This window comes from Triturus cristatus, chromosome 8 (assembly GCF_964204655.1).
Source record: "Triturus cristatus chromosome 8, aTriCri1.1, whole genome shotgun sequence".
Taxonomy (NCBI): Eukaryota; Metazoa; Chordata; class Amphibia; order Caudata; family Salamandridae; genus Triturus; species Triturus cristatus.
In genome coordinates this window covers 1,599,931,260-1,599,956,007 of record NC_140591.1, presented here as the reverse complement: position 1 = coordinate 1,599,956,007, position 24,748 = coordinate 1,599,931,260, and the positions used below count along the sequence as shown (strand labels likewise).

At 46.6% G+C, this 24,748-nt stretch overlaps 1 protein-coding gene across 1 annotated transcript in view; it reads right to left on the bottom strand.

The window, feature by feature from the left end:
• Window positions 1-2,103: 2,103 nt before the first annotated feature.
• The window catches only part of LOC146806291 (uncharacterized), a 131,622-nt gene continuing 108,977 nt past the window's right edge, over window positions 2,104-24,748 (bottom strand). Inside the window, exon 3 of the mRNA XM_085620623.1 lies at window positions 2,104-6,070. Within this exon, the coding sequence (XP_085476749.1) occupies window positions 2,340-6,070 (3,731 nt within the window). The 3' untranslated portion in view covers window positions 2,104-2,339. The remainder of the gene's footprint in view (window positions 6,071-24,748) is intronic.

Here is a 24,748-nt window from a genome sequence, read left to right as displayed (position 1 = left end):
GGGTCAGGACCTTGAAAAGGGCATCTATTCTGGACCGGAAGCCAGTGCAGGTGCTTCAGGGGCTGTGTGATGTGGGTTCTCTTGGGCAGACTGAGAATCAGTCTAGCAGCTGAGTTCTGAATCTTTTGGAGTCTTTGCATGAGTTTGGTTGTGGTGCCTGCAAAGAGTGTGTTACTGGAGTCCAGTCGGCCGGTAATGTGGGCATGGGTTACCATCTTCCTGGTGCTGATGGGAGCCACATAAAGATTTTGCAGAGTACGCAGAGCGTGCAGAAGCAGGCTGAGGTGACGGCCATGACCTGACATTTCACTGAAAGTTTGCTGTCGAGGATAATGCAAGGTTGCGGTCTAGATGACACCTATTGGCTTTGCAAATGCTTCTGTTTGTAACAGTGTAATTCAAAGTATGCCTTACAACAAGGCAAAACTATTACACTGAATATGGAAACTATCATCAATCATATGAGAAGATGATTCAATAGCATTATTATGTATTATGTTTTCATTGGTATTTAAATATGAGACATAAGTACATATTCCTTTGTATTACACTTAAATACATTTTGGTATCCTTATGCAGCGAGCAAACAGAAAATTAATTCATTAATAAAAAAAGCAAATATAAATGACATGATGCAGTTACAAGAATAATAATAAAAAATTATTAGGGGAAAAGGCAGATGGGAGCACTGAAGGAGTTGATCAGGTTGCAAGATATCTTTTTTGTTTTTAATTAATATATATACATGTTTAGTGATGAAAGGGTGTGAGATTTTCTGACAGGGTTCGATAATTGGTACTTTGGGCATGTGGTGGAATCTAGGCGGCCGACCAGAAAATACAATTGTAGATCAGTAGGAATCGAAAATGAGTGTTTTATACCTCTTGGCCACAAGTAACAAAACAGACCACTGAAGCTCTGCTTTCGCCAACCATGTCCCTTTGGTCCTATATCTGCAACACAGCTGTGTTGTTGACATCTACTGTTGTACAATACAATACATAATGCCCTTTTTCTCACTATGTCTCAATTTATGCGAAACTTTTTATTGATGATTCTCTTATTCATTTGCATTAGGGATACTTTGAGGCAGGAGAGTTCATAATTGCACATACAAGGTTTTATCCAATATGTGTACTCTATGGCCAATGTTTACTTTTGTTATCTTTGTAAATTCCCCTGTAAAGCAAAGACAGGCTGGCCAACAGCATATCCAAATTGAGTAAGCCTGACCAGTGGAAGAAACATGTCGGGCCAACACAATCGAGTGACTCTGCTCCAGCCGTCTAGCTTTTCAGAGATGAGCCTGGAATGCTACTCAATTTACTCCAATCCCTCCTCCCTAGAGTTTCTTAAAATATTGTTATGTGTAACTATGTTGTCTTACTATAAATGATACTTATTTATTCATAGTTGTATTATGTAGATGAGTGGTATTAAGCACCTGCCCCAAATTCTTTTAGCTAAACTATAAGTAGAACAAAACACACAAAGTCGAATAGCAATATAGAAGCACAATTAATGAGGAAGGTGTATAATCAAGTGCAAGACAGAGCGATGAAGGTGGTTTCACCTGGAGACCAAGGTGTATGATCAAGCGCAAGACAGAGCGATGAAGGTGGTTTCACCGGGAGACGAAGGTGTATAATCAAGCGCAAGACAGAGCAATTAAGGTGGTTTCACCTGGAGACAAAGGTGTATAATCAAGTGCAAGACAGAGCGATGAAGGTGATTTCACCTGGAGACCAAGGTGTATAAGCAAGCACAAGACAGAGCGATGAAGGTGGTTTCACCTGGAGACGAAGGTGTATAATCAAGCGCAAGACAGAGCGATGAAGGTGGTTTCACCTGGAGACCAAGGTGTATAATCAAGCGCAAGACAGAGCGATGAAGGTGGTTTCACCTGGAGACCAAGGTGTATAATCAAGACCAAAGTGTATAATCAAGACCAAGGTGTATAATCAAGCCTCTTGTTCACCGCTCTCTGTACTTTCCTGCCCTCATTCAGTAGATATGTTCTGGTTAATAGATTAGATAACCGTGAGTAAAAAAATCTTATGGGATTTAAAAAAAATTGGTACACCACAAAAGAAGGCTCTTAAATCAGTATACGTGTGAACCTTTATTCCTCCAATCACAAGCCCGCAAGTCAAGAGCTAAAGATACATTTCTCCCCAGTCCAAGTGATTGTGCGTCTTGGGAGGGTGTGGGCAGAGGAAAAACTTCTACAAACAGTGACCGCAAAATAAAATAACGCCTTTTTTTTACTAGCTCAACATTTGAGATTAATAGCCATGGCCCCTATGGTTGGCACTGCCAGTGCCAAGCCTTGATAATATCTATTCAATGCTGCCTGAAAAAAAAGATTTTACCGTATCCATTGCGCTCTGTGCATAAATCGCAATCTTAGACTTGCTTTCCTCCATAGATTTGTACTTTCTACTTTCTTCAGGCAGCAGGTCCTGGTTATTAGCAATCTTATGGATCAGGAGAGCTTGCTCCCGGACCACATACAGAGATTTAATCCGTTCTTTGTACCCTGCCTTCAGCTCCCGCTCCTCCGCCTGGATCATCAGATCGATGTATTCTGGAGTTGCAAGGGGGTTGGGCTTTAATGCAATGTCTTGGAGGCGTCTGAGGCTTGACGATGATTTTTCAATGAGGTCTACCACCGCATTTTCCACCGCAGCATATTCAAGAAGCAGCTCATCAAAGACCTTCTCTGCTGTCATCACCTCACCAGAAGCATTCTCATATTTAGCTTTGAGGTTTGCATAGGTTTTTGTCTCTTTTTCCGTATAGTACTCAAATTTATACTCTTGATTGAAGTGAACGTTCCATATGCACTTTCCAGGACAAACTCTACAATATCCGCTAGACATTGCAGCACACCCACTTTTCTGACGATCATCACGAATGCCACAGGGATAGTGGCAAGTGAAATGGCATGTGCTACAATTTGTGATGAGTTCTTTAATCTTCACCATTCTCTGTTTGCTGGCCTCCACCTCATACTCAAAGTCTTTATTGGCCTTCATCTCATCCTTGTGCTGCTCCAGAGCCTCCTGTGTCTTCCTTATCTCTTCCAGCTTCATCAGCCCGGCCTTGATTTGCGGCTGCAGGCCCTGCACAGAAACTTCCAGTTGGCTGCGCTCCTTGAGGACCTCCTTGGTTAACCGTAGGCTCTTTGACTGAAGACTGGTCAGTGATGTAAAAAATGTCTGCATGCTCATGAGTCCCATCTTCCAGAACATTTCGTTGAAATTAAAAGCATTTGCCTCCTCCCACCCCGCATTGCTGGCAAATAAAGCTGAATTGTTGAACTTAAAGTGAATTGGGGTGCCCTGATCATCTTTTGGACAGGGAACATCTGACGCCTTGATGGCGTCGAGAACAGGAGGTGTCTGCCCATCAGCAAAAGTGACCAGGACCTGGATATTGTCTTCTATGTCCTTCCCAAAAATGGAGAGCACAGAATCAAACACATATTTTTGTGCATGTGTCAAACGCGCTGCAGAGGCCTGCACCACGCAACACACAGCATCAATATGATCAAGGCCTCCCAGTTTAGAGAAGAATTCGCGGATATCTTGTGTAATCTTTTTGTCTTGTTCTATGCCTCGAGTGTCTCCAAATCCGGGAGTGTCTATAATGGTCAGGGAATATGGAATGCGGAATCCTTCCTGAAAATGGATTTCATAGGCAGTAACCTCAGAAGTCTGACTGTGGGCCTGACTTCTATCCACAACTTCGTCTATCAGCTTGAACCGGAAGTTGTCTTTCCATTCCACTCCCAGAATGAAGTTGATCATGCCATTAACAAGTGTGGTTTTACCAGAGCCAGTGGCTCCCAAGACCATAATAACTTTATGACTTTTCTGCATATTTAGCTTCCCCATTATGTGCTTTCTGTAAGCTCTATCTGGGTTAAAGGCGGTTGGCACCACATAGATGGAGGGCTCGTCCTTTGTCACTTGAGTGCTTTCTTTCAGTATAATTTGTGCGATTCGAGGCCCATGTCCCTCGCCTGATATAATGATAACATTTTCACTTGAGGCACTGACCCCCACGTCTTTGCAGATAGCATAGACTCGGAATAGGTATGATGTGTTTGGTTTAAGGCCTTTAATGGTAAAAGTCTCAAACTTCTGCCCCACCCTTTCTTTTAACCACCCCCCTGTCTTCTCTGGTGTCCCCTCACCTCCCTTTTCTCTGTATTCTATCTCATAGTCAGTGATAGTGACTCCATCTGCGATGACAGATGGGACCTTCCATCTGAGAGTTATGGCTTTGGGGTAGATGGCTACGCTTGCTGGCGTACCGGGTGGACTTGTTGGAAGAGTCTTTGCATTTCTCTTGATATCACTAACAGCACTGAGTCCAGGTTTGCACTCTGCGTAGTAGCGGAATTCATATTCGGAATTAGGTTGGAGACCATTTATGGTGAATGCCTCAATTTTCTGCTCTGTTGTTATGTCAGTCCAGTGTTCCTCATTTGTAGAGCGATACTGTATTGTGTACATCTCTATCCCTTCCTGTCCAAACTCTGATGGCCTGAGTGTGAGTTCAACACTGTTGTGTGTTATTCTATTTGTAAGAGGTGGGTTGGGTTTGGAGGGAGGCTCAAACTTTGTACTCAAAAGATCTCCTGCTTCATACAGGTAAAGGAAAGCCCCAGGATTGCTTTGATCTGAAACTGATGACACAATGAACTGTGTGGCTTTCTTAGACTTATTAAAAATTAAAAATTCTTGGAATGCCTTGGCATATTTCCTCATAGTTTTTGAAATATTTGACTGACTGACCCACTGTTTTGTTTTCTCTTTCTGGTAGACATTACTCTGTTCTACTGAACCATTTGCCTTCTTGAGGAAGTCTGCCTGGAGCCAGTCTTTCAAAGCTGATAGGAATGGTTCCACATCCTTCAATGAAGTGAATGTAAATGCCACCACATACTCTGTATTGGGATTAAGAATTATGAGGTCAAGTTCACTCTCAGTGGCTATAACTCTCACGTCTTTAAGGAGAGTAAGGTAGGAATTCACAAAATCCATCTCTTGGAGTTTGTCATCTAGAAAGTATGACAGAGACTGAGAGTTGAATGGTGATTGCCTTTGGCTCGTTAGAATGTCCACCAAGGCACATTCCTCTTTCCCGCCCCCACGGATGGATGGCAAAGTCTCTGCCAGCTGCTTCTGGAAGGCCAGGGTATACTGCATGCAGAGCTCCTGGAATTGCTGGACTTTACTTCTGATTTCTGCAAATGTTGATGCAGCCGGGTGCTTCAGCAGGTCATTGCACTGCATGTTAATCTCAGACATTTTCTCCAAGACAGCCTGGACATCAAATACTAGTTGGATGCTGATATCACGAACAACCTGAGCAGCTTTGGAATCCATTTGTTTGAGTGGATATAACCAGACCTTCACTGGCACTGCCTTTTCTCCCCTCGCACCAAGTAATTTTGGAAGGGTGGAGTAGATTTTTATGGCCTCTTGATAAGAAGTAGGATTGCTATTGAGAGAAAAGTCCCCATAGAATTTACAACTAAACTTTTCAGCATTCTCAATATCTTTATCACTCATCGTGAGAGCGCCCTCCCCCTCGATAGCAATATGTGGTATCTTTTTTATCATCATTTGAAGGTTACCCTGTATATCTTGGATGCTTTCTGATGATGAATATTCACGGTCAAAAACAAAGAAAGCCTGCGCGCCATACAGTACAGCAGTTACAACATGTGTTGCTGTGCCTTGGTCAAACACATCAGGATAAGAGACATTTTGCCGTCCTAAATGCTTCATAGTCAGATGTTCAAATATAGTAGTGGTCGAATACTGGAGCGACACCCGCGCCTGTTCCTTTGACGCTTTCTTGTCATTTAAATAAGAGGCAGATCCATTTACTTCAACCAGTCCCCCAAGAAAGCTGGCCTTCAATGATGCTGAAACACCGAGAGAGGAGGCCTTTTTTTCAATGCTGTCTGATGTGAGGATTTGGAATTCAGTCTTGGGTTGAGGCGTGGTACCCACGTCCATCTGAAGTGTTTCATTGTTCCATAAAGTAATACCTATAGAATAAAAACCGACAGATTACAGGTTAGAATCAATTCCAGCATAGAATGTATTTAAGCCTAGAGAGGTACAGTATATATAAACACACTAAAGCAAGCATGTGAGATCATATATTTAGTTTTAAAAAACTACCTGCATACACATTCTGAAATATTATGAAGGCAAGTACATGTGGAGTTAGAATAGTATATCTATATTTCCCTATGTATGCTTACCCCAACAGTATTGTGGTGCTTGATATTTTGTAGTAGATCTGTGTGTAGGTATATATTTCGGTCCTCAATATTTTGAAATACAATCAAAGCCCTCACACCCACACAAGAATGTATACATTAAAACAGTTTGTCCTGAACCTGCCTTAAACCACTTTGTATCCTTACTTCTAATCATTCTGAAAGAGAAAAACTATTATTTGGTGGTTGGAAATGTATTCTCACTGTTATACTGAATTTATCAGCACACTTAACACATTCCATGAAACAGCCATTGTATGCAAGACTCTAAATAAAGTGCTAAGGGGCAGACATCATCAGGTGATGCCTTATCAGTAAGCTGCTCCTCAATAGAACACCAATTAATGGATATAGAGACATGTTCCTCAATTCTGGCTTTGGTGATCTGCCCACTGCTAGCATCATTCAAGGGCGAGCTGTCTGAAGAGTAATAGTTTATGGCCTGACTGCTGCTTTACAATTGTGTTGGAAGTTTGCTGAGGTACATCTATTGTTGTGGGAACACACCACATACAGCAGTGTGTGTGTGGTCTTCATGGAAGCCCAACCTGAATTTTCATATGACTATGATAGGCTGTATTACCAATACACTCCTTTCACATCTGCCTCCTGCTTATGCCTTTCCCTTGGGCCCATCCAGAATTACACTTTATCACTCCTCTCAGGCGCCCAGGGTAGATCACCTCAGAATAAAGAAGAAACAATGAAAGCTGTAGCCGTGCTCCATCATGTGTAGAAGACACTTTGATATTACCATAATACTCTCTACTTTACCATAATATTAGTAGGGATAAGTAAGGACTTACCACTACTAATAAGGCCACCATCACAATAAAAGTATCAGTTATGGTTCCAAACAATATTTCCTTTCTCAACCCCTGGTAGCTGGCAACGAGCAGGCAGGCTTAACTTAGGAGACAGGCGTGTAAAGCATATAAAAACACCAATACATTAAATAAGTACGACACAACACACAATAAAAATCCAACACCTAATATAACAAGCACTTGCAATGCAATAGGTCTTGCATTTACAATAGTTTGAGCTATTAGCATTGTAAGTGACAATGCCTTTTATTTATGTGTTGTTTTTCAAACAGATAAATAATAGGCATAGTAATTTACAATGCCAATAGCCTTAAACTCTCGTAAATTAAAGACCTATTTCATTGTCACGCCCGTGCTATAATAAATAAAAATAAAAAGTATTAGGAGAGAGCATGGCCTGCCTGCAACAGCAGGCAGGACCAAGCTATTTGACGAAATAGTGCTCAGAGGCTGTAATTGAAGCCTACAGAGTAACAAAACACATAGCAGGGGTGTCTTCATGGGAGGTTACAAAATTAAACAAGACTGTACTAATAAGGGATTACTAAGCCTATTGAAAAATAAATAGCCACAGTTTACTGTGGACAATCATACAACCCAATGAAAAATATGAACAGAGAGTAGTCGGAGTTTCAAGTCTCTACCTGAATACAGCATGCCTCGCAGAGCAGCGCATGTGCTGCCCAGGCTCAACCTAAAAAAGAAAAGGATTTCACGGTCATTTTAAAAACTGACGACGACTTTGCTATTCCTTAAGCGACGTGAACCTTCCGGCGCTTGCTCACTGCGGGTGCCACCATTTGTACTTGAGCTTACATCCCTTGTGTTCATGCTGATATTGCTTCGTATCCCCACAACAGCGCCTCACAGTTCACAGTCTCCTATCATTCGGCCAACATCAGATATCCTTATTATTTTCTTCATTTTTCCCTCTTTTCATTTGCCATTATATAGCAATGCTGGACTCAACCACCACCTTTATTACAGAATCCTGGGGACCAGCCCATGAAGTGGAGCAAATAGTTGGGTTTATTCAACAACTTTATGGTGGTTATCGATGCCAATTTTTTTTACATGTTCTAGGGAAAAGGGTCTATTACTCAATTCTATTAGCACTGAGGTAAAATAAATCTTTGACCACTTACCGGAGTTACAACCTCCTCCATAGCTGCCAAGGTTTCAATTTGCTTATATGCAAAATTTTCATCATTTCAGGGTAATAATGAGTGACATTCAACGACTATGAGTAACACTTTCACTAGAACAAAATCAAGCAATGAAGACGTGGGGAACGTATAAATATCAGAAATTCACTAATTTGAGCAACAATAAACTCTAAGATCTTAAAACTGCTATAATGCACTAGAAATAAAAGGGCACTAGGATGTGGGAGAGGCCCCAGCAAGGAGCCTCATAGCTGCCAAGCTTTCAGGTTGTTTATGTGTGACTTTTATTGTGTGTGGCATTTCAGTGGCAGATGTGAGACATTTTGAGTGGCTCTGTATCAAGAAAAGAAAATAGCAGTTACATCCCTGAAATGTTTCTGAAATTATCCCTTTTGTGCTATTTAATGGTCTCAAAACAACTGTCTCACATCTGAACAGCTTATGCCAATTCTTCCACCTACTTCCACTCTCAGTTTCTGACTCACAGTATGATGATGGAGTGTATATGCATGGCTAGGCCCAGGAAATATGTCAGAATTGCATGCTGCACTAGCACTAACGGACAGCAGATGTTTCCAAATGGGGCCACCTTACATGGGGTGAACATAACGCAAACACAGCTCACCAAACTGACATTCAAGACCACAATCCCACATTATCAACAGGCATTTGCAATGCAATAGGTCTCGCATTTGTTAAAGTTAGAGCTGTTGGTGCTGAAAATGACAATGTTTTTCACTTTTTAATTTTTTATTTATAGTTGAGTAATTATATTTGTATAGTGCTATTGCCATTGGTATAAAAAAGCTAAAGAAAAAAACATTGTCATTTTTAACTCCAATAGCTGTAACTTTAACAAACGCGAGACCTATTGCATTGCAAATGCGTCTTTTCCAAGCTATGCTGCAGCCTGCAGTACCATATGTAGCGAAAAGATTCATATGGCTTTGCAACATAAATGTGTTATAGGTATTAAAGTGTAAAAATAATGTAAATGCATATTTATAAAACACTGCAAAGAAAAGCAATATATAGTGTAACCTAAATGGTTAGTTTAATACAGATGACTTTTAGTACTGGGTGTTATAAAAGACAAACCACATATTATAGAATGCGCACATTATATAGCACGCCCAAAACCAACATTGGGCAGAATAAAGAAAATATTTTTATATGTATATATATATATATATCAGCGCAATGAATTGGGAAGGTGAAATTCCATTCCGAGGCCCACTGGAGGGCTTAATTTGTCCTTGGAAGTAACGTGAATTACACAGAACCTACTGGAAGGTATAACTATTTGCCAAAATATGACCACGAGTACCAGCGTGCAACAGTAAATTAAATCCATTAAGGAAGGCACACCTGAAGCCTATAAATGAAGGAGCACGCAGAACACTGTGTTCAAGGAACATTGCTGTGCAATCACGGATGCCTTTGAAAAAGAAGCAGAAGAGCTTTGAAACGCGTCAGGCAGGAGGATTGAAAAAGGTCGGAATGCAATTTCACTTTCATCTGCAAATAAAGAGTGTGAAACCTACCTGCTTTGGAGTGCGTTCTTTAAGCTGGGAAAACCTTTGGAAACAGAGATACACGGCCCTTTTCTGCCGTGGAGGACTACACCGCCCATAGAACTAACGAGGGGCTGCAGGACGGGGAATCTTCCTTTCCGATGCAGATTCACCAGTGCAATTAATTGGGAAGGTGAAATTCCATTCCGAGGCCCACTGGAGGGCTTAATTTGTCCTTGGAAGTAACGTGAATTACACAGAACCTACTGGAAGGCATAACTATTTGCCAAAATATGACCACAAGTACCAGCGTGCAACAGTAAATTAAATCCATTAAGGAAGGCACACCTGAAGCCTATAAATGAAGGAGCACGCACACTCAACCTCTTAACCTTTTCAGACGGATACTGGTGGTTACGGAGTCTGATTAACCAGTCCTAGAGCCAGTGCTATGTTAAATGACACTTAGAATACAGTGAAAACACCTACACAAACTAGGGAACACTATGCGTTGGGGTCCCCCTGTGATTTGCATGACCTCCTCTGTAAGCCCCTAGTATATAATAGGTCAGGGGGATTAAAACTACCTCTTAAAACGTGCCACAGGGCGTGTTTGCACACGTCACCTCAGGCCCCGTCACCTCCCTTCCCCACTGTGTAAATACGCCCTGTGGCCGTTTTAAGTTAAGAGATTAAGTCCCCTTGAACCCTGAGGGTCCCTAGGGTCCAACTAGACCACTAGGTACCTCCAGTTAGTGCCACAGTGCTGTTTTGCAGAGAGATGTAAAAAGGGGCACGGCATAGACCACCTCCCTGCCACCTCCACTTTGCCTGTCCACATGCCATGCCCCTATCCCCTTCCTCCTGTCCTCCATGGTCCATTTTACAGCCTCACCCTTCTGCCCTACCTGGTCTGTTGTGCTGCAACTGCTCCTCCTGTCTGTCCCACGCGGTCTGTTGTGAGGCCCCTTCCCCTGAACTCTCTTGTCTGTGCCCAGGTCCTGACCCTCCCTTCTATCCTCCATGGTCCTTTGTGCATGCCCCTGCACCCTCCTTCTTGGCCATCATAGCCATTGTGCTGCCACTAACCCTCCCGCTTGCCATGCATGGTCTTCTGTGCTGCCACGGCCCCTCCTACCTTCCCTGTGTGGTCAGCTAGCTGCCTCTGACCCCCTCCCACCTTCCCTCCATGGTCTGTGTGTATGCCATCATAGTCTCACTGTTGCTCTCCATGGTGTGTCTTGCTTTTAGTGCCCATCCTGCCTGACCTCCATGGTAATCTAACTGCTCCTGCCCTGCCCCCTTGCCCCCAGCCCTCTGTTTCCATGTGCAGACCCCTATTCCCTCCCTCTTGGCTTGTCTGTTCCATTGTAATGCCCCTGATCTGTCTCTCCTGCTCTTTATGGTCTGGTATGCTGCAGCTTTCTCTCCTGTCTGTCCATTGTGGTCAGCTAGCTACCATTGCCTCTTTCCCCTCTCTTCTCTGGTGTCCATGTGCATGGTCCTGTCCCCTCCCTATTGCTTTCTATAGATTGTTGTGCTGCACTCCCGTCCTGCATGCCCTGTGTGGTGTATTGTGCTGCTGCAAACCCTGATGCCTGCCCTGCAGGGTCAGTTTGGTGCACCTCTCCATATCCCTCCTATCGTCTGTTATCCAAGTTCATGTCCCTACCCCAATTCCTCCTGCCTTCCATTATCCAATGTACCATACTTGCGAACATTTTGAACTTGGTAAGAGGGAGATTTTGAAAAAAAACTGGGATATTGATTTTCCCCTTTGAGTTACATTGAAAAAGAGGAGATTGTAGACAGAAGACAGATCAAATAAAGCCCATTTGAGCTTAAAAACATTGGACATTTCCTGGCTGAATCGGGTCTGTTGGCATGTATGGTTTTACTACCACTGCCTCTTCCTTCTTTCCACAATGGTCTATTATAGTGCCACAGCCTCTCTTGCCAGTCCTGTATTGTTAGTTTGTTGCCCCTGCCCCCTTTCCACTGCCCTCCATAGTCTTTTGTGCTGCCACGGCCCTTCCAGCCTGCCCAGTATGGTCAAATTGTTGCCTCTGCACCCTCCTACCTGCCTTCAATTTTTAGAGTCCGTGCCCCTGGCCTCTGCCTCTCAACAGTATCCTAATAAACAACTAGATTGCTAACATTCTATATTTATTACAAAAGTGTGGAACACCTAACGTCATCTTGATGTAATCAAAACTGTAATACCTAGAGCATTTCCTTTAGAAATTACATATATGAGAGGGTCTTATTTGCATGAACATTATGGTTAGTGCTCTAAAAAACTAAAATGAGGACATATTTTCTGAGTTTTCAAATAGCGACAAAGCACTTTTAAATTATTTGTTATCTTTATGTTTTTTTATCCAGTTGACCACTTGATTAAATGTTTCACTTAGGGGAGAGGATGTGGTGTTATTTCCAGAGCTGCAGATTTTGCAACTGGGGAGCCAGGTTGGAGTTTTTGCTTCAGCTCGACATTCTGTGATTCTGGTCAAATCACTTTATCTCCCCATGTCTACAACCAAAATGAATTTGTTCTTGTGTGATGTAACCAATGCGCATGTAAAGCACTCCAATACCTGACAAGTCTGTACTATATAAAACTGCAAAAACACAAAAAATAAGTTTCACATGTCTGTCATTGGGCTATACTTGGGCTACATTTGGGTGATATTTGGGCTACATTTGGGCTCTTTTGTCTCTGGTGGCCATCTCGGGAGATTTATTTGTTATGAAGTTTCCTAATTTCCTCATTTACTGCAGTCTCCTCAGTAGGAAATGCTTTCAGTTTTTTACTTTGTTTCCATCAAGAAGGTATTCAGATATGTCACACATTTGCCATAAATTCTGAATGTTAGCACTCTAGTTGCTCTTTAGATCACTGTAGTAAAGCTACTGCTCACCACGGAAGTCTGCTGCTGGTATTAAAAGTGCATGTTTCAGTCAGCATATCAGAATCTTTTAATGAAACAGAAGAGGATTTGAGAAGTCACTCAAAATGTGCCCTAATTTTTCTTTCTTCAGCACTAATCATAATTTCTATGTCAAAATGAACCCCCTCATTGTGTTCCTTTTTAAATGAAATGTTTTAAGTGTTACCAGTTTATTCCAATCAAGATGGCTTCAGGTGTGCCATATTTTTGTCATAAGTAAGACAGTAAGCGCTCTAGTTGTTCTTAAGAACACTCTGGGACATTCTGTCATTGGGCTATACTTGGGCTACATCTGGGTGATATTTGGGCTACATTTGGGCTCTTTTGTCTCCGGTGGCCATCTAGGGAGATTTATTTGTTACGAAGTTTCCTAATTTCCTCATTTACTGCAGTCTCTTCAGTAGGAAATACTTTCAGTTCTTTACTTTGGTTCCATCAAGAAGGCATTCAGATGTGTCACGCATTTGCCATTGTTAGAATCCGGGGTCTCTGGTTGGCGCAGGTATGCACTTGCGACAGGCAGGGACCCTTTCCTCTAGGTCAGGGCGAAGGATTACCTCTTAAAAAATAACCCCTGCTCACCCTCTAGGTAACGTGGCGCGAGCAGTCAGGCTAGATTCCAGAGGGCATTAGGTTAAGCATCCAAGATGTCCCACACAACAACCACCAACCCACCACACAGAGACACAAGGCTGTATTTTTGTAAAAATAAACTCTTTATATAAAAGGTTTCTTCAAGCAGGCTTTAAAAATACAGTTCTCTACTTCAAATGGGGTTCCAGTTACTTGCAATACTTTTCAGAGAGTCCACAGTTCCTAAAATGCAGTTTTCAGCTCAAAATACGCTTCTTTTGGGGTCTGTGCACTTCGTAGCGCCTTCGGTACGCTTCGTACCGCTATTTGGACGCGTCGTGCCGTTTCTCACGCTTCTCGCGTGAGCACACGTATGCTGGACTCAAGCCATACGGACCGTACCCTCGTAGGTATGCGTCGTACAAGTCTGGTACGCCTCTTGCCAAACCTCACGCTTCCCGCGTGAGCAATGTCTATATATTCAATGCTGTACGGACCGTACCTTCGACGGGATGCTTCGTACAGCTGGTACGAACTGTACCAAAGCTCACGCTTCACGCGTGAGTAGCGTAGCGCGACGCCAACGCTGGTACGGACCGTACAAAGGCAAGTACGGTTTGTACGATGGCGCTTTCAATGCACAGTACCTTGTTCTTTGGGGGCAATGTTCGTGGCGGCCTGAGCAGTCCCGCAAAGGGCGTCCCACGTCGTGTTACAGTCCCGGCTCTTCAGTGGACAGCGATGCTTCGTGGGGCGCTCGGGGACATCTCAGCCCACAACGAAGTTTAAGAAGCATGAGGAGCAGCTCGGGGGTGATTCTCAGCGGCTCAGTGCTGTCGGCTTCGTCCAGACAGTGAACAGTGCGCTTTGGGTCCTCACAGTGGTCTCGGCGGCGCAGGGTCGCAGAGGCTCGGCGCTTGGACGCAGGTCGTCTCTCCTCACGTTGCGAGCTACGGCTCGAGGGGGGCAGTTGCTTGCTTTGGTCAGGCCAGGCGGGCTGGTCTTCACGGTGCTCACAGCAGCCCGGGTAGCCAGAAGTCGCGGTGCTCAGCGAGATGGGGCACACAGGTTCTCTGGGGTCAGCGTTGCAGGGCCACCCACAGCAGCTTCGTCTTCTACCAGTAAAGCACAAGTTGAATAAAAGTCTTTTCTTCAGTCTTTTCCTCTCCTTCCAGCAGCAAGGCACCCACCACAGGCCAGTCTCTCAGGCTTAGAGACAGTACTCCTCCATGCAGCTTTCCCAGGTCCTTCTCTTCAGGCAGAGTTTCTTCTTGGCGCAAACAGGATCTGATTTCTTAGGAGGTGGGCTCCTTCTTTTATACAGCAATTCTTTTGTTCTTTGTCGCCAGGGGGCCTGGGCCTGGCTCAGTCCGGTTTTGGAGCACTTTGTTTTGGTGACTCTGCTCTTTCCTTTCGGCAGCAGGGCAGAGACATTAGCCGCTCCACAGGGGCCGGAGCCGGCATTGTGGTGGCAGAGCACAGGTCTATTCAGAGTCAAGGTGTACTCCTCCTACCCATCCTGGTGTAATCTCTCTACCCACCACCTGGCAGCCAGCCTGTCTCTTGGAATTCCCCAGCCCTGCTCCCCACTGTAACTAGGCAGAACTCACACACACAAAGCAGAGGCGGACTGAAATGGCCAGGTCAGTAAATACTAACTTTCAAAAAGTAGTATTTACAAAACACAGGATATTAAAATAAACTTTACTAAAATAAGTTTTTTATTATTCTGAGCTCAGGCATACTAAACTTGACTTTCTACCATGCTCTATGAGTCCGCTGGAATTATAGTGTGTAATAATTCCAGCAGCCCATTCTGGCCTATGGAGAGCAGGTAGCCTTCAATAGTGAACAATGAAAATGGCTGTAATTCACTATTAAGACATGCCACACACATCAGGGCATGTCCTACCTTATGCCTACAATGCACCCTGCCCTTGGGCCTACCAGAGGGGTGACTAATATGTAGTTAATGGAAGGTTTAGGGGCTGGCAAGTGGGTGCACTTGCGCAGTCAGCGCGACAGTACCAGACTGCACACAGGTTCTGCAATGGCAGACCCTAGACACATTTTACTAGGCCGCTTCTGTGGGTGGCACAACCAGTGCTGCAGCCCACCAGCAGCATTTGTATTTACAAGCCCTGGCACTCCTGGTGCACTTTACTAGGGGCTGATAGTAAACCAAATAAGCCAAACATGGACACCAATCAATGTATACATTTTACCATAGGGAGAGTGTTAGACCTGGCATCATTGGCATGAGTCTCTCCTCCATTTTTTTTCTGTTTGCCTCCTCTGTTTACGCTGTTTTTGCTGGAATATTGCTTTGGGCACTGTGCCACTGCTGATCAGTGCCACAGTGCAAGTGTCCCCTATGTTAAATTGTACATTGATTGGTGTTACCATGATTGGCTTGGTTAACTTACTGTTCAGACCCTAGTCTAGTGCACTGCGTGTGCCAAGGGCATGTAAGTTAACTGCTGCTGGTGGGCTTGCAGCACTGGTTGTGCCACCCACAGAAGCAGCTTGTAAAATGTGTCTCAGGCCTGCCACCGCAGAGCCTGCGTGCAGTCCCCGACTGCCATGTCGACTTGGCAAGGAAACCTACTTGCCAGTCTCTAAACCTTCACTTTGCCACATTTCAGACACCTCTATGGTAGGCCCTAGGGCAGGGTGCATTGTTGGTAAAAGGTAGGTCATGCCCTGATGTGTGTGGCATGACCTAATAGTGAATTACAGCCATTTTCGTTTTTCACCATTGAAGGGCTACCTGCCTCCCATGGGCCAGAATGGGCAGACGGATTATTAACTCCATTATAATCTATCTGACTCAGAGAGCATGGTAGCAGGTCGAGTTTAGTATCCCTGAACTCAGAATTTAATAACACATCCGTTAGGATGGATGGTTTTTAAATTCTATGTTTGAAATAGCCCTTTTAGAAAGTGGGTATTTTCTTGTCCAACTATCCACCGGTCTCTGCTGGTTTGGTGTGTGTGTCAGGGGCTGGGTGGCTCCAGAGGTCTGAATGAGTCAGTGTGGGGTGAATGAGGCATTTACACTTAGAGTGAGGGAAGAGTAGCCTGACCTGCCTGACACAATGCTGGCTCCACCTCCGGCCGGGCGACTGATAGCCCTGCTCCTGCCAGTGACAATACTGGCTCCGCCTCCTACTGGGCGGCTGAGGACCCTGCCCTGCTCAGTGAATAGACCAGGTGCCTCTGCCTGGCAACACCCACAACAAACCTGGGATGGGGGGAATTTCCCTGCTTGGACAAAGGGAACAAAGGAGAAATGCGGTATAAAAGAAGGACCCCTGAACCAAGAACTCAGATCACTTCTGACAAGGAAACCTCTACCAAGGACAAGAAGCCTGCTGATCTAAGGACTTGCCTCCCCTTTCTGCCAGTGTGCTGTTTGCTGTGGGGGAACCTGACTTCAGGGACCACAATTCTTTGGGGCAACACGCTGGTAGGTAGAGCAGTGTGCGACCAATTGGACTTTTGTTAATATTCAGGCTCCTTGAGCCGGTGGAATTGACGAGCTCATGGTTACGCACCTGCGCGCTAGGAGAGGTACTTTACCTGAGAACACTTATTTTAGCAGCCTACACAGCAACCCTACACACTCACCTACTCCCTGCTGACGGGAGGCAACTACCTCGAAACACGTGTCCAGGGATGGCTAACGCTACACTTACTTGCACTCATGACTCGGGCATAGGCGTACCCGCCGACGCTGACTTCAGGGACCACAATTCTTTGGGGCAACACGCTGGTAGGTAGAGCAGTGTGCGACCAATTGGACTTTTGTTAATATTCAGGCTCCTTGAGCCGGTGGAGCTGACGAGCCCATGGTTACGCACCTGCGCGCTACGAGAGGTACTTTACCTGAGAACACTTATTTTAGCAGCCTACACAGCAACCCTACACACTCACCTACTCCCTGCTGACGAGAGGCAACTACCTCGAAACACGTGTCCAGGGATGGCTAACGCTACACTTACTTGCACTCATGACTCGGGCATAGGCGTACCCGCCGACGCTGACTTCAGGGACCACAATTCTTTGGGGCAACAAGCTGGTAGGTAGAGCAGTGTGCGTCCAATTGGACTTTTGTTAATATTCAGACTCCTTGTGCCGGTGGAGCTGACGAGCTCATGGTTACGCACCTGCGCGCTACGAGAGGTACTTTACCTGAGAACACTTATTTTAGCAGCCTACACAGCAACCCTACACACTCACCTACTCCCTGCTGACGAGAGGCAACTTCCTCGAAACACGTGTCCAGGGATGGCTAACGCTACACTTACTTGCACTCATGACTCGGGCATAGGCGTACCCACCGACGCTGTCTTCAGGGACCACAATTCTTTGGGGCAACACGCTGGTAGGTAGAGCAGTGTGCGACCAATTGGACTTTTGTTAATATTCAGGCTCCTTGAACCGGTGGAGCTGACGAGCTCATGGTTACGCACCTGCGCGCTACGAGAGGTACTTTACCTGAGAACACTTATTTTAGCAGCATACACAGCAACCCTACACACTCACCTACTCCCTGCTGACGAGAGGCAACAACCTCGAAACACGTGTCCAGGGATGGCTAACGCTACACTTACTTGCACTCATGACTCGGGCATAGGCGTACCCGCCGACGCTGACTTCAGGGACCACAATTCTTTGGGGCAACACGCTGGTAGGTAGAGCAGTGTGCGACCAATTGGACTTTTGTTAATATTCAGGCTCCTTGAGCCGGTGGAGCTGACGAGCTCATGGTTACGCACCTGCGCGCTACGAGAGGTACTTTACCTGAGAACACTTATTTTAGCAGCCTACACAGCAACCCTACACACTCACCTACTCCCTGCTGACGAGAGGCAACTACCTCGAAACACGTGTCCAGGGATGGCTAACGCTACACTTACTTGCACTCATGACTCGGGCATAGGCGTACCCGCTGACGCTGACTTCAGGGACCACAATTCTTTGGGGCAACACGCTGGTAGGTAGAGCAGTGTGCGACCAATTGGACTTTTGTTAATATTCAGGCTCCTTGAGCTGGTGGAGCTGACGAGCTCATGGTTACGCACCTGCGCGCTACGAGAGGTACTTTACCTGAGAACACTTATTTTAGCAGCCTACACAGCAACCCTACACACTCACCTACTCCCTGCTGACGAGAGGCAACTACCTCGAAACACGTGTCCATGGATGGCTAACGCTGCACTTACTTGCACTCATGACTCGGGCATAGGCGTACCCGCCGACGCTGACTTCAGGGACCACAATTCTTTGGGGCAACACGCTGGTAGGTAGAGCAGTGTGCGACCAATTGGACTTTTGTTAATATTCAGGCTCCTTGAGCCGGTGGAGTTGACGAGCTCATGGTTACGCACCTGCGCGCTAGGAGAGGTACTTTACCTGAGAACACCTATTTTAGCAGCCTACACAGCAACCCTACACACTCACCTACTCCCTGCTGACGAGAGGCAACAACCTCGAAACACGTGTCCAGGGATGGCTAACGCTACACTTACTTGCACTCATGACTCGGGCATAGGCGTACCTGCCGACGCTGACTTCAGGGACCACAATTCTTTGGGGCAACACGCTGGTAGGTAGAGCAGTGTGCGACCAATTGGACTTTTGTTAATATTCAGGCTCCTTGAGCCGGTGGAGCTGACGAGCTCATGGTTACGCACCTGCGCGCTACGAGAGGTACTTTACCTGAGAACACTTATTTTAGCAGCCTACACAGCAACCCTACACACTCACCTACTCCCTGCTGACGAGAGGCAACTACCTCGAAACACGTGTCCAGGGATGGCTAACGCTACACTTACTTGCACTCATGACTCGGGCATAGGCGTACCTGCCGACGCTGACTTCAGGGACCACAATTCTTTGGGGCAACACGCTGGTAGGTAGAGCAGTGTGCGACCAATTGGACTTTTGTTAATATTCAGGCTCCTTGAGCCGGTGGAGCTGACGAGCTCATGGTTACGCACCTGCGCGCTACGAGAGGTACTTTACCTGAGAACACTTATTTTAGCAGCCTACACAGCAACCCTACACACTCACCTACTCCCTGCTGACGAGAGGCAACAAACTCGAAACACGTGTCCAGGGATGGCTAACGCTACACTTACTTGCACTCATGACTCGGGCATAGGCGTACCCGCTGACGCTGACTTCAGGGACCACAATTCTTTGGGGCAACACGCTGGTAGGTAGAGCAGTGTGCGACCAATTGGACTTTTGTTAATATTCAGGCTCCTTGAGCCGGTGGAGTTGACGAGCTCATGGTTACGCACCTGCGCGCTACGAGAGGTACTTTACCTGAGAACACTTATTTTAGCAGCCTACACAGCAACCCTACACACTCACCTACTCCCTGCTGACGAGAGGCAACAACCTCGAAACACGTGTCCAGGGATGGCTAACGCTACACTTACTTGCACTCATGACTCGGGAATAGGCGTACCTGCCGACGCTGACTTCAGGGACCACAATTCTTTGGGGCAACACGCTGGTAGGTAGAGCAGTGTGCGACCAATTGGACTTTTGTTAATATTCAGGCTCCTTGAGCCGGTGGAGCTGACGAGCTCATGGTTACGCACCTGCGCGCTACGAGAGGTACTTTACCTGAGAACACTTATTTTAGCAGCCTACACAGCAACCCTACACACTCACCTACTCCCTGCTGACGAGAGGCAACTACCTCGAAACACGTGTCCAGGGATGGCTAACGCTACACTTACTTGCACTCATGACTCGGGCATAGGCGTACCCGCTGACGCTGACTTCAGGGACCACAATTCTTTGGGGCAACACGCTGGTAGGTAGAGCAGTGTGCGACCAATTGGACTTTTGTTAATATTCAGGCTCCTTGAGCCGGTGGAGCTGACGAGCTCATGGTTACGCACCTGCGCGCTACGAGAGGTACTTTACCTGAGAACACTTATTTTAGCAGCCTACACAGCAACCCTACACACTCACCTACTCCCTGCTGACGAGAGGCAACTACCTCGAAACACGTGTCCAGGGATGGCTAACACTACACTTACTTGCACTCATGACTCGGGCATAGGCGTACCCGCCGATGCTGACTTCAGGGACCACAATTCTTTGGGGCAACACGCTGGTAGGTAGAGCAGTGTGCGACCAATTGGACTTTTGTTAATATTCAGGCTCCTTGAGCCGGTGGAGTTGACGAGCTCATGGTTACGCACCTGCGCGCTACGAGAGGTACTTTACCTGAGAACACTTATTTTAGCAGCCTACACAGCAACCCTACACACTCACCTACTCCCTGCTGACGAGAGGCAACTACCTCGAAACACGTGTCCAGGGATGGCTAACGCTACACTTACTTGCACTCATGACTCGGGCATACGCGTACCCGCCAACGCTGACTTCAGGGACCACAATTCTTTGGGGCAACACGCTGGTAGGTAGAGCAGTGTGCGACCAATTGGACTTTTGGGGAACCTGAAGCTGCTTCTTTATTTTTGCCAAGGAACAAGGAGAGAGGAACTTGGTGTGTACTCTCTAAAGCTTGCTAGAAAATCTCCAAGGGCTGGAAGAGTGCCAGCCTCCTGTTGAAGTCACAGGGCCAAAGGACTTCACCATCTACTGAATTGCTGATTGCTGGAAAGTGTTGTTTCCAGTACACAAGGGAAAATCTGCAGTCTCGACGCCGCTGACGCCGCCGACGCCGCCGAATCCAGCGCGACTTCGTGAGTAACGGCTCCAGTGTTCCGAGCCTTCGACGCCGGCCGCCGGGCCCGATCGACGCCAGTAGCGACGCCAGGAGTAGTGAGTTTGGCTCCAGCTCCAAGTGACCCCGTCTTGACGCCGGTATCGACGCCAGTGAGTAGCGGGTTCGGCTCCAGCTCCAAGCGACCCCGTCTCGACGCCGCTGCTGATCGCATCGACTCGATGCCCTTCTCGACGCCGTGAGCGCTGCTCCGGCCCGACATCCCTCGACGCCGCTGAGGATCTACCCGAATCCGAGGCACCATCGACGCCGACCTCGACATCTCGACGCCGTGGATCATTGTTTTCTTCATTTCCAAAGGTACTGTGTTTGTGGGGTCTGTTGCAACTCCAGGCTCGACGTAATGCGCCTCGCGGTCGATGCCGAACCTTGGGAATCTCGTAGACTCAACGTCGTGTGACTCCTGTGGGGGTTACATTGTTGCCAAGAACTGTGTTTCAGAAGATTACTTACTTTTGTTGCTAAAGACTATTTCCTAAGAAGAAGCTTTACTTGAACTATTATTTTTTCCTTCCAAAGAGTATTTATTAAGACTGTGGTATATTTTTGTCGTTATTTGGTCTTGTGCTAAGCCTTATATAAAGATACTTATTTTTATAATAACTCCTTTGTCGTGTCCATTTGTAGTGTATTCACTTATTACTGTATGTGGTCATAAATGCTTAACACACTGCCTCTGAGATAGGCCTGACTGCTCTGCCAAGCTACCAAGGGGGTGAGCAGGGGTTATCTGAGTGTGTAATCCCCTTTCTCTGACTTGAGTTGGTTGGTCCCTATTTGTCAGAAGTGCATACCTCTGCCAACTAGAGACCGCCGGTTCTAACATTGGTGGTCAGCGGTGAGGATTTGAACTTTGCATTTATGACTCATGTGCAGTGATTAGTGTACGCTACATAGTGAAAGCAGACCATAACGCAGCCACAATCTTGGTAGGATATTCTATTTTTGTTCTCCGCTTTCCTGGAACTTATATTTTCTTAAACACTGCCAGTTTTGACCATGGAGAATGTCGGAGCTGCTACACCTGCGGAGATTGTTGTGGGGGAATTTGATAAAAAATTGATAAATACCTACGGGAAAAAGGCGCTACAGCAATTTTGCAAGCAGTTTAAAGTTCCTACCACAGGTCTCAGATTGAAAGAGGACTTCCTCAAAGCGCTGAAGGCCTGGTTAGAGGCCAGAAATCCCTCTGATCTGGTGGTGGTACCGGAAGAGGAAGAAGAGGAGGAAGAAGAGGAGGAAGAGCCCACAGATGGGCCAGTGTCATCTCCCGGCAGTAGTGCTTCCTCTAGGAGCCTTTCCCCTGAAGAGTTAGAAGACAGGGAGAGGGAGAGGGGGTACAAGTTAGAAATGGCAAAACTTAAATTAGGAGGGCAGTTGGAATTAGAAAAAGCAAAAAGCCTGAGAGAAGCTGAAATGGAGAGCAAAAGATTAGATTTTGAGAGAGAGAAGTTAGCATTTGAACGTGAGAAAATGATGAGGGAGATGGAGCTTAAAACTAAGAGTTTAGAGTTGAATCCCTCTGGTGGCAGCGCTCCATCTGTGCCTGCAGAAAGTAGGTTTTATTTTCCCAAAGATGTGATCAAGGATTACAGTAAAAATTAGGATATTAGTCAATGGTTTAAAGCATATGAGTTAGCATTGTTGGCCCACCGGGTCCCTGAGAAAGATTGGGGAACGGGGTTGTGGAGCCGCTTTACAAATAAAGGGAGAGATACCTTGTTGAGCATTCCTGCTGAGGATAGGATGTCTTATACTCATATGAAAGATGCTTTAATGCTGAGATATGGCTTAACTCTAGAAAAGTACCGACAAACCTTTAGAGAATGTACGAAGTTGCCTGGTACTACGTGGGTTGAATATGTGTCTTTTTTTTTGCAGAGCCATGGATGGTTGGGTAAAGGGTAGCAAGGTTGATAGTTATGATTTGTTTGCGTGGGAGCACTTGTCTAATAACTGTTTTCCAGAGCTACGCCAGCACCTTGTTGATAGCAAGATATCTAACCCTAGAAAACTTGCTGAGGAGGCGGACCGCTGGGTCAGTACCAGGGTCCACAAGGGTCCAGTGGGAGACTCAGCCAAAGGTGGGCAGGGTCCCCAGCAGAAGAGTGGGGGAGACAGGGGTAAACAGAGGGAGTTTCAGAAAGGGCCCCAAAGTAATCCCCAAGGGAACCAAGGGAAGGGTTCCCAGCCTCCCCCTGTAAAGAAGCCAGAGGCCCCGACAGGTAAACCTGTTCACAGGGGCCCCATGACCTGCTACGTTTGTAAGCAGGTGGGACACCGTTATTATGATCCCCAGTGTCCCATGAAGGATTCCAATGCACCACCACGTGCACCCCCTCGTCAGGTGACGAATGTAGCCCTTGGAGGGAATGAGATGGGTGCCCCCGGTGGGTGGGTCCCGCAGAAATGTCCCTGGTCTCTTTAGGAGACGTTGAAATGGTCCCTCCGACCCCTCTGCCTAATAACACTAAAAAATATAGGCAGTGGGTGACCATTAATGGCCATAGGGTGGAAGCCCTCAGAGACACCGGAGCAATTGTGACAGCTGTCAAGTGTCACTTGGTGTCCAGAGAGCAGGTGATCCCTCATGCATTCTACCCTGTTGTAGCTGCTGACAACTCACAGAGTAAGTGTGAGGTAGCTCAAGTTCCTTTTGAGTGGGGGGGGTCTCAGGTACTCTTCAGGTTGCTGTGAGGCCCGCCATGCCTGTTGATTGTCTCCTGGGCAATGATTTGGAGGACTCCCCTTGGGCTAAGGTGGAGAGAAAATCACATCTGGAAATGTTGGGTCTGCCTGAGTGGGTGTGTGCGACCACCCGGTCCATGTCAGTTAGTAAGGGTGTTGATGGGGTCCTGGAGCCTGAAAGTATGGCCCAGGACCCAACCATGAAGAGAAGAGGCAGGGGGCGCGGAAAACCATCCCCCATCGTTCCCGCGGTCCAGGAGGGAGCAGACCCTGAGGGGGATGCCCTGGAACCGACAGGAGAACAAGTCGCTGAACTGGGAGACCTGCCCGAGCTGACCCATTGGCAGCAGGATGGTGGTCCCTCCAGGGAGGAATTTTGTGCTGAACAGAAAGTGTGCCCTTCTCTTGTGGGTATGAGGCAGCAGGCCTCAGCCCAAACGACAGGTGATCAGTCAGGGTCACATTGGATCTACTGGGAGAACGACCTCCTTTATAGCGAGCCTAAGGCTGCTAAACCTGGATCAGCCCGTGTGCTGGTGGTACCCCAGCGCTTCAGAGCCTTCCTACTGGGGTTGGCTCATGACGTTCCGTTAGCTGGACATCTGGGGCAGGACAAGACCTATGACAGGCTTGTCACCCATTTTTATTGGCCCCAGATGAGAAGGGATTCAGATATCCATTGTAGGACCTGTCAAACTTGCCAGGCAAGTGGGAAAAGTGGGCGAAGCAGAAGGCTCCCCTCCAACCTTTTCCCGTCGTCAGTACCCCCTTTGAGCGAGTGGGGATTGACATTGTGGGGCCACTGGACCCCAAGACAGCCATGGGCAACAGGTTTATCCTGGTCTTGGTGGACCATGCCACCCGGTACCCGGAAGCCATCCCTCTCCGAACAGTGACGGCCCCCGTGGTGGGATGGGCACTGATGGGTGTTTTCTCCCGCATGGG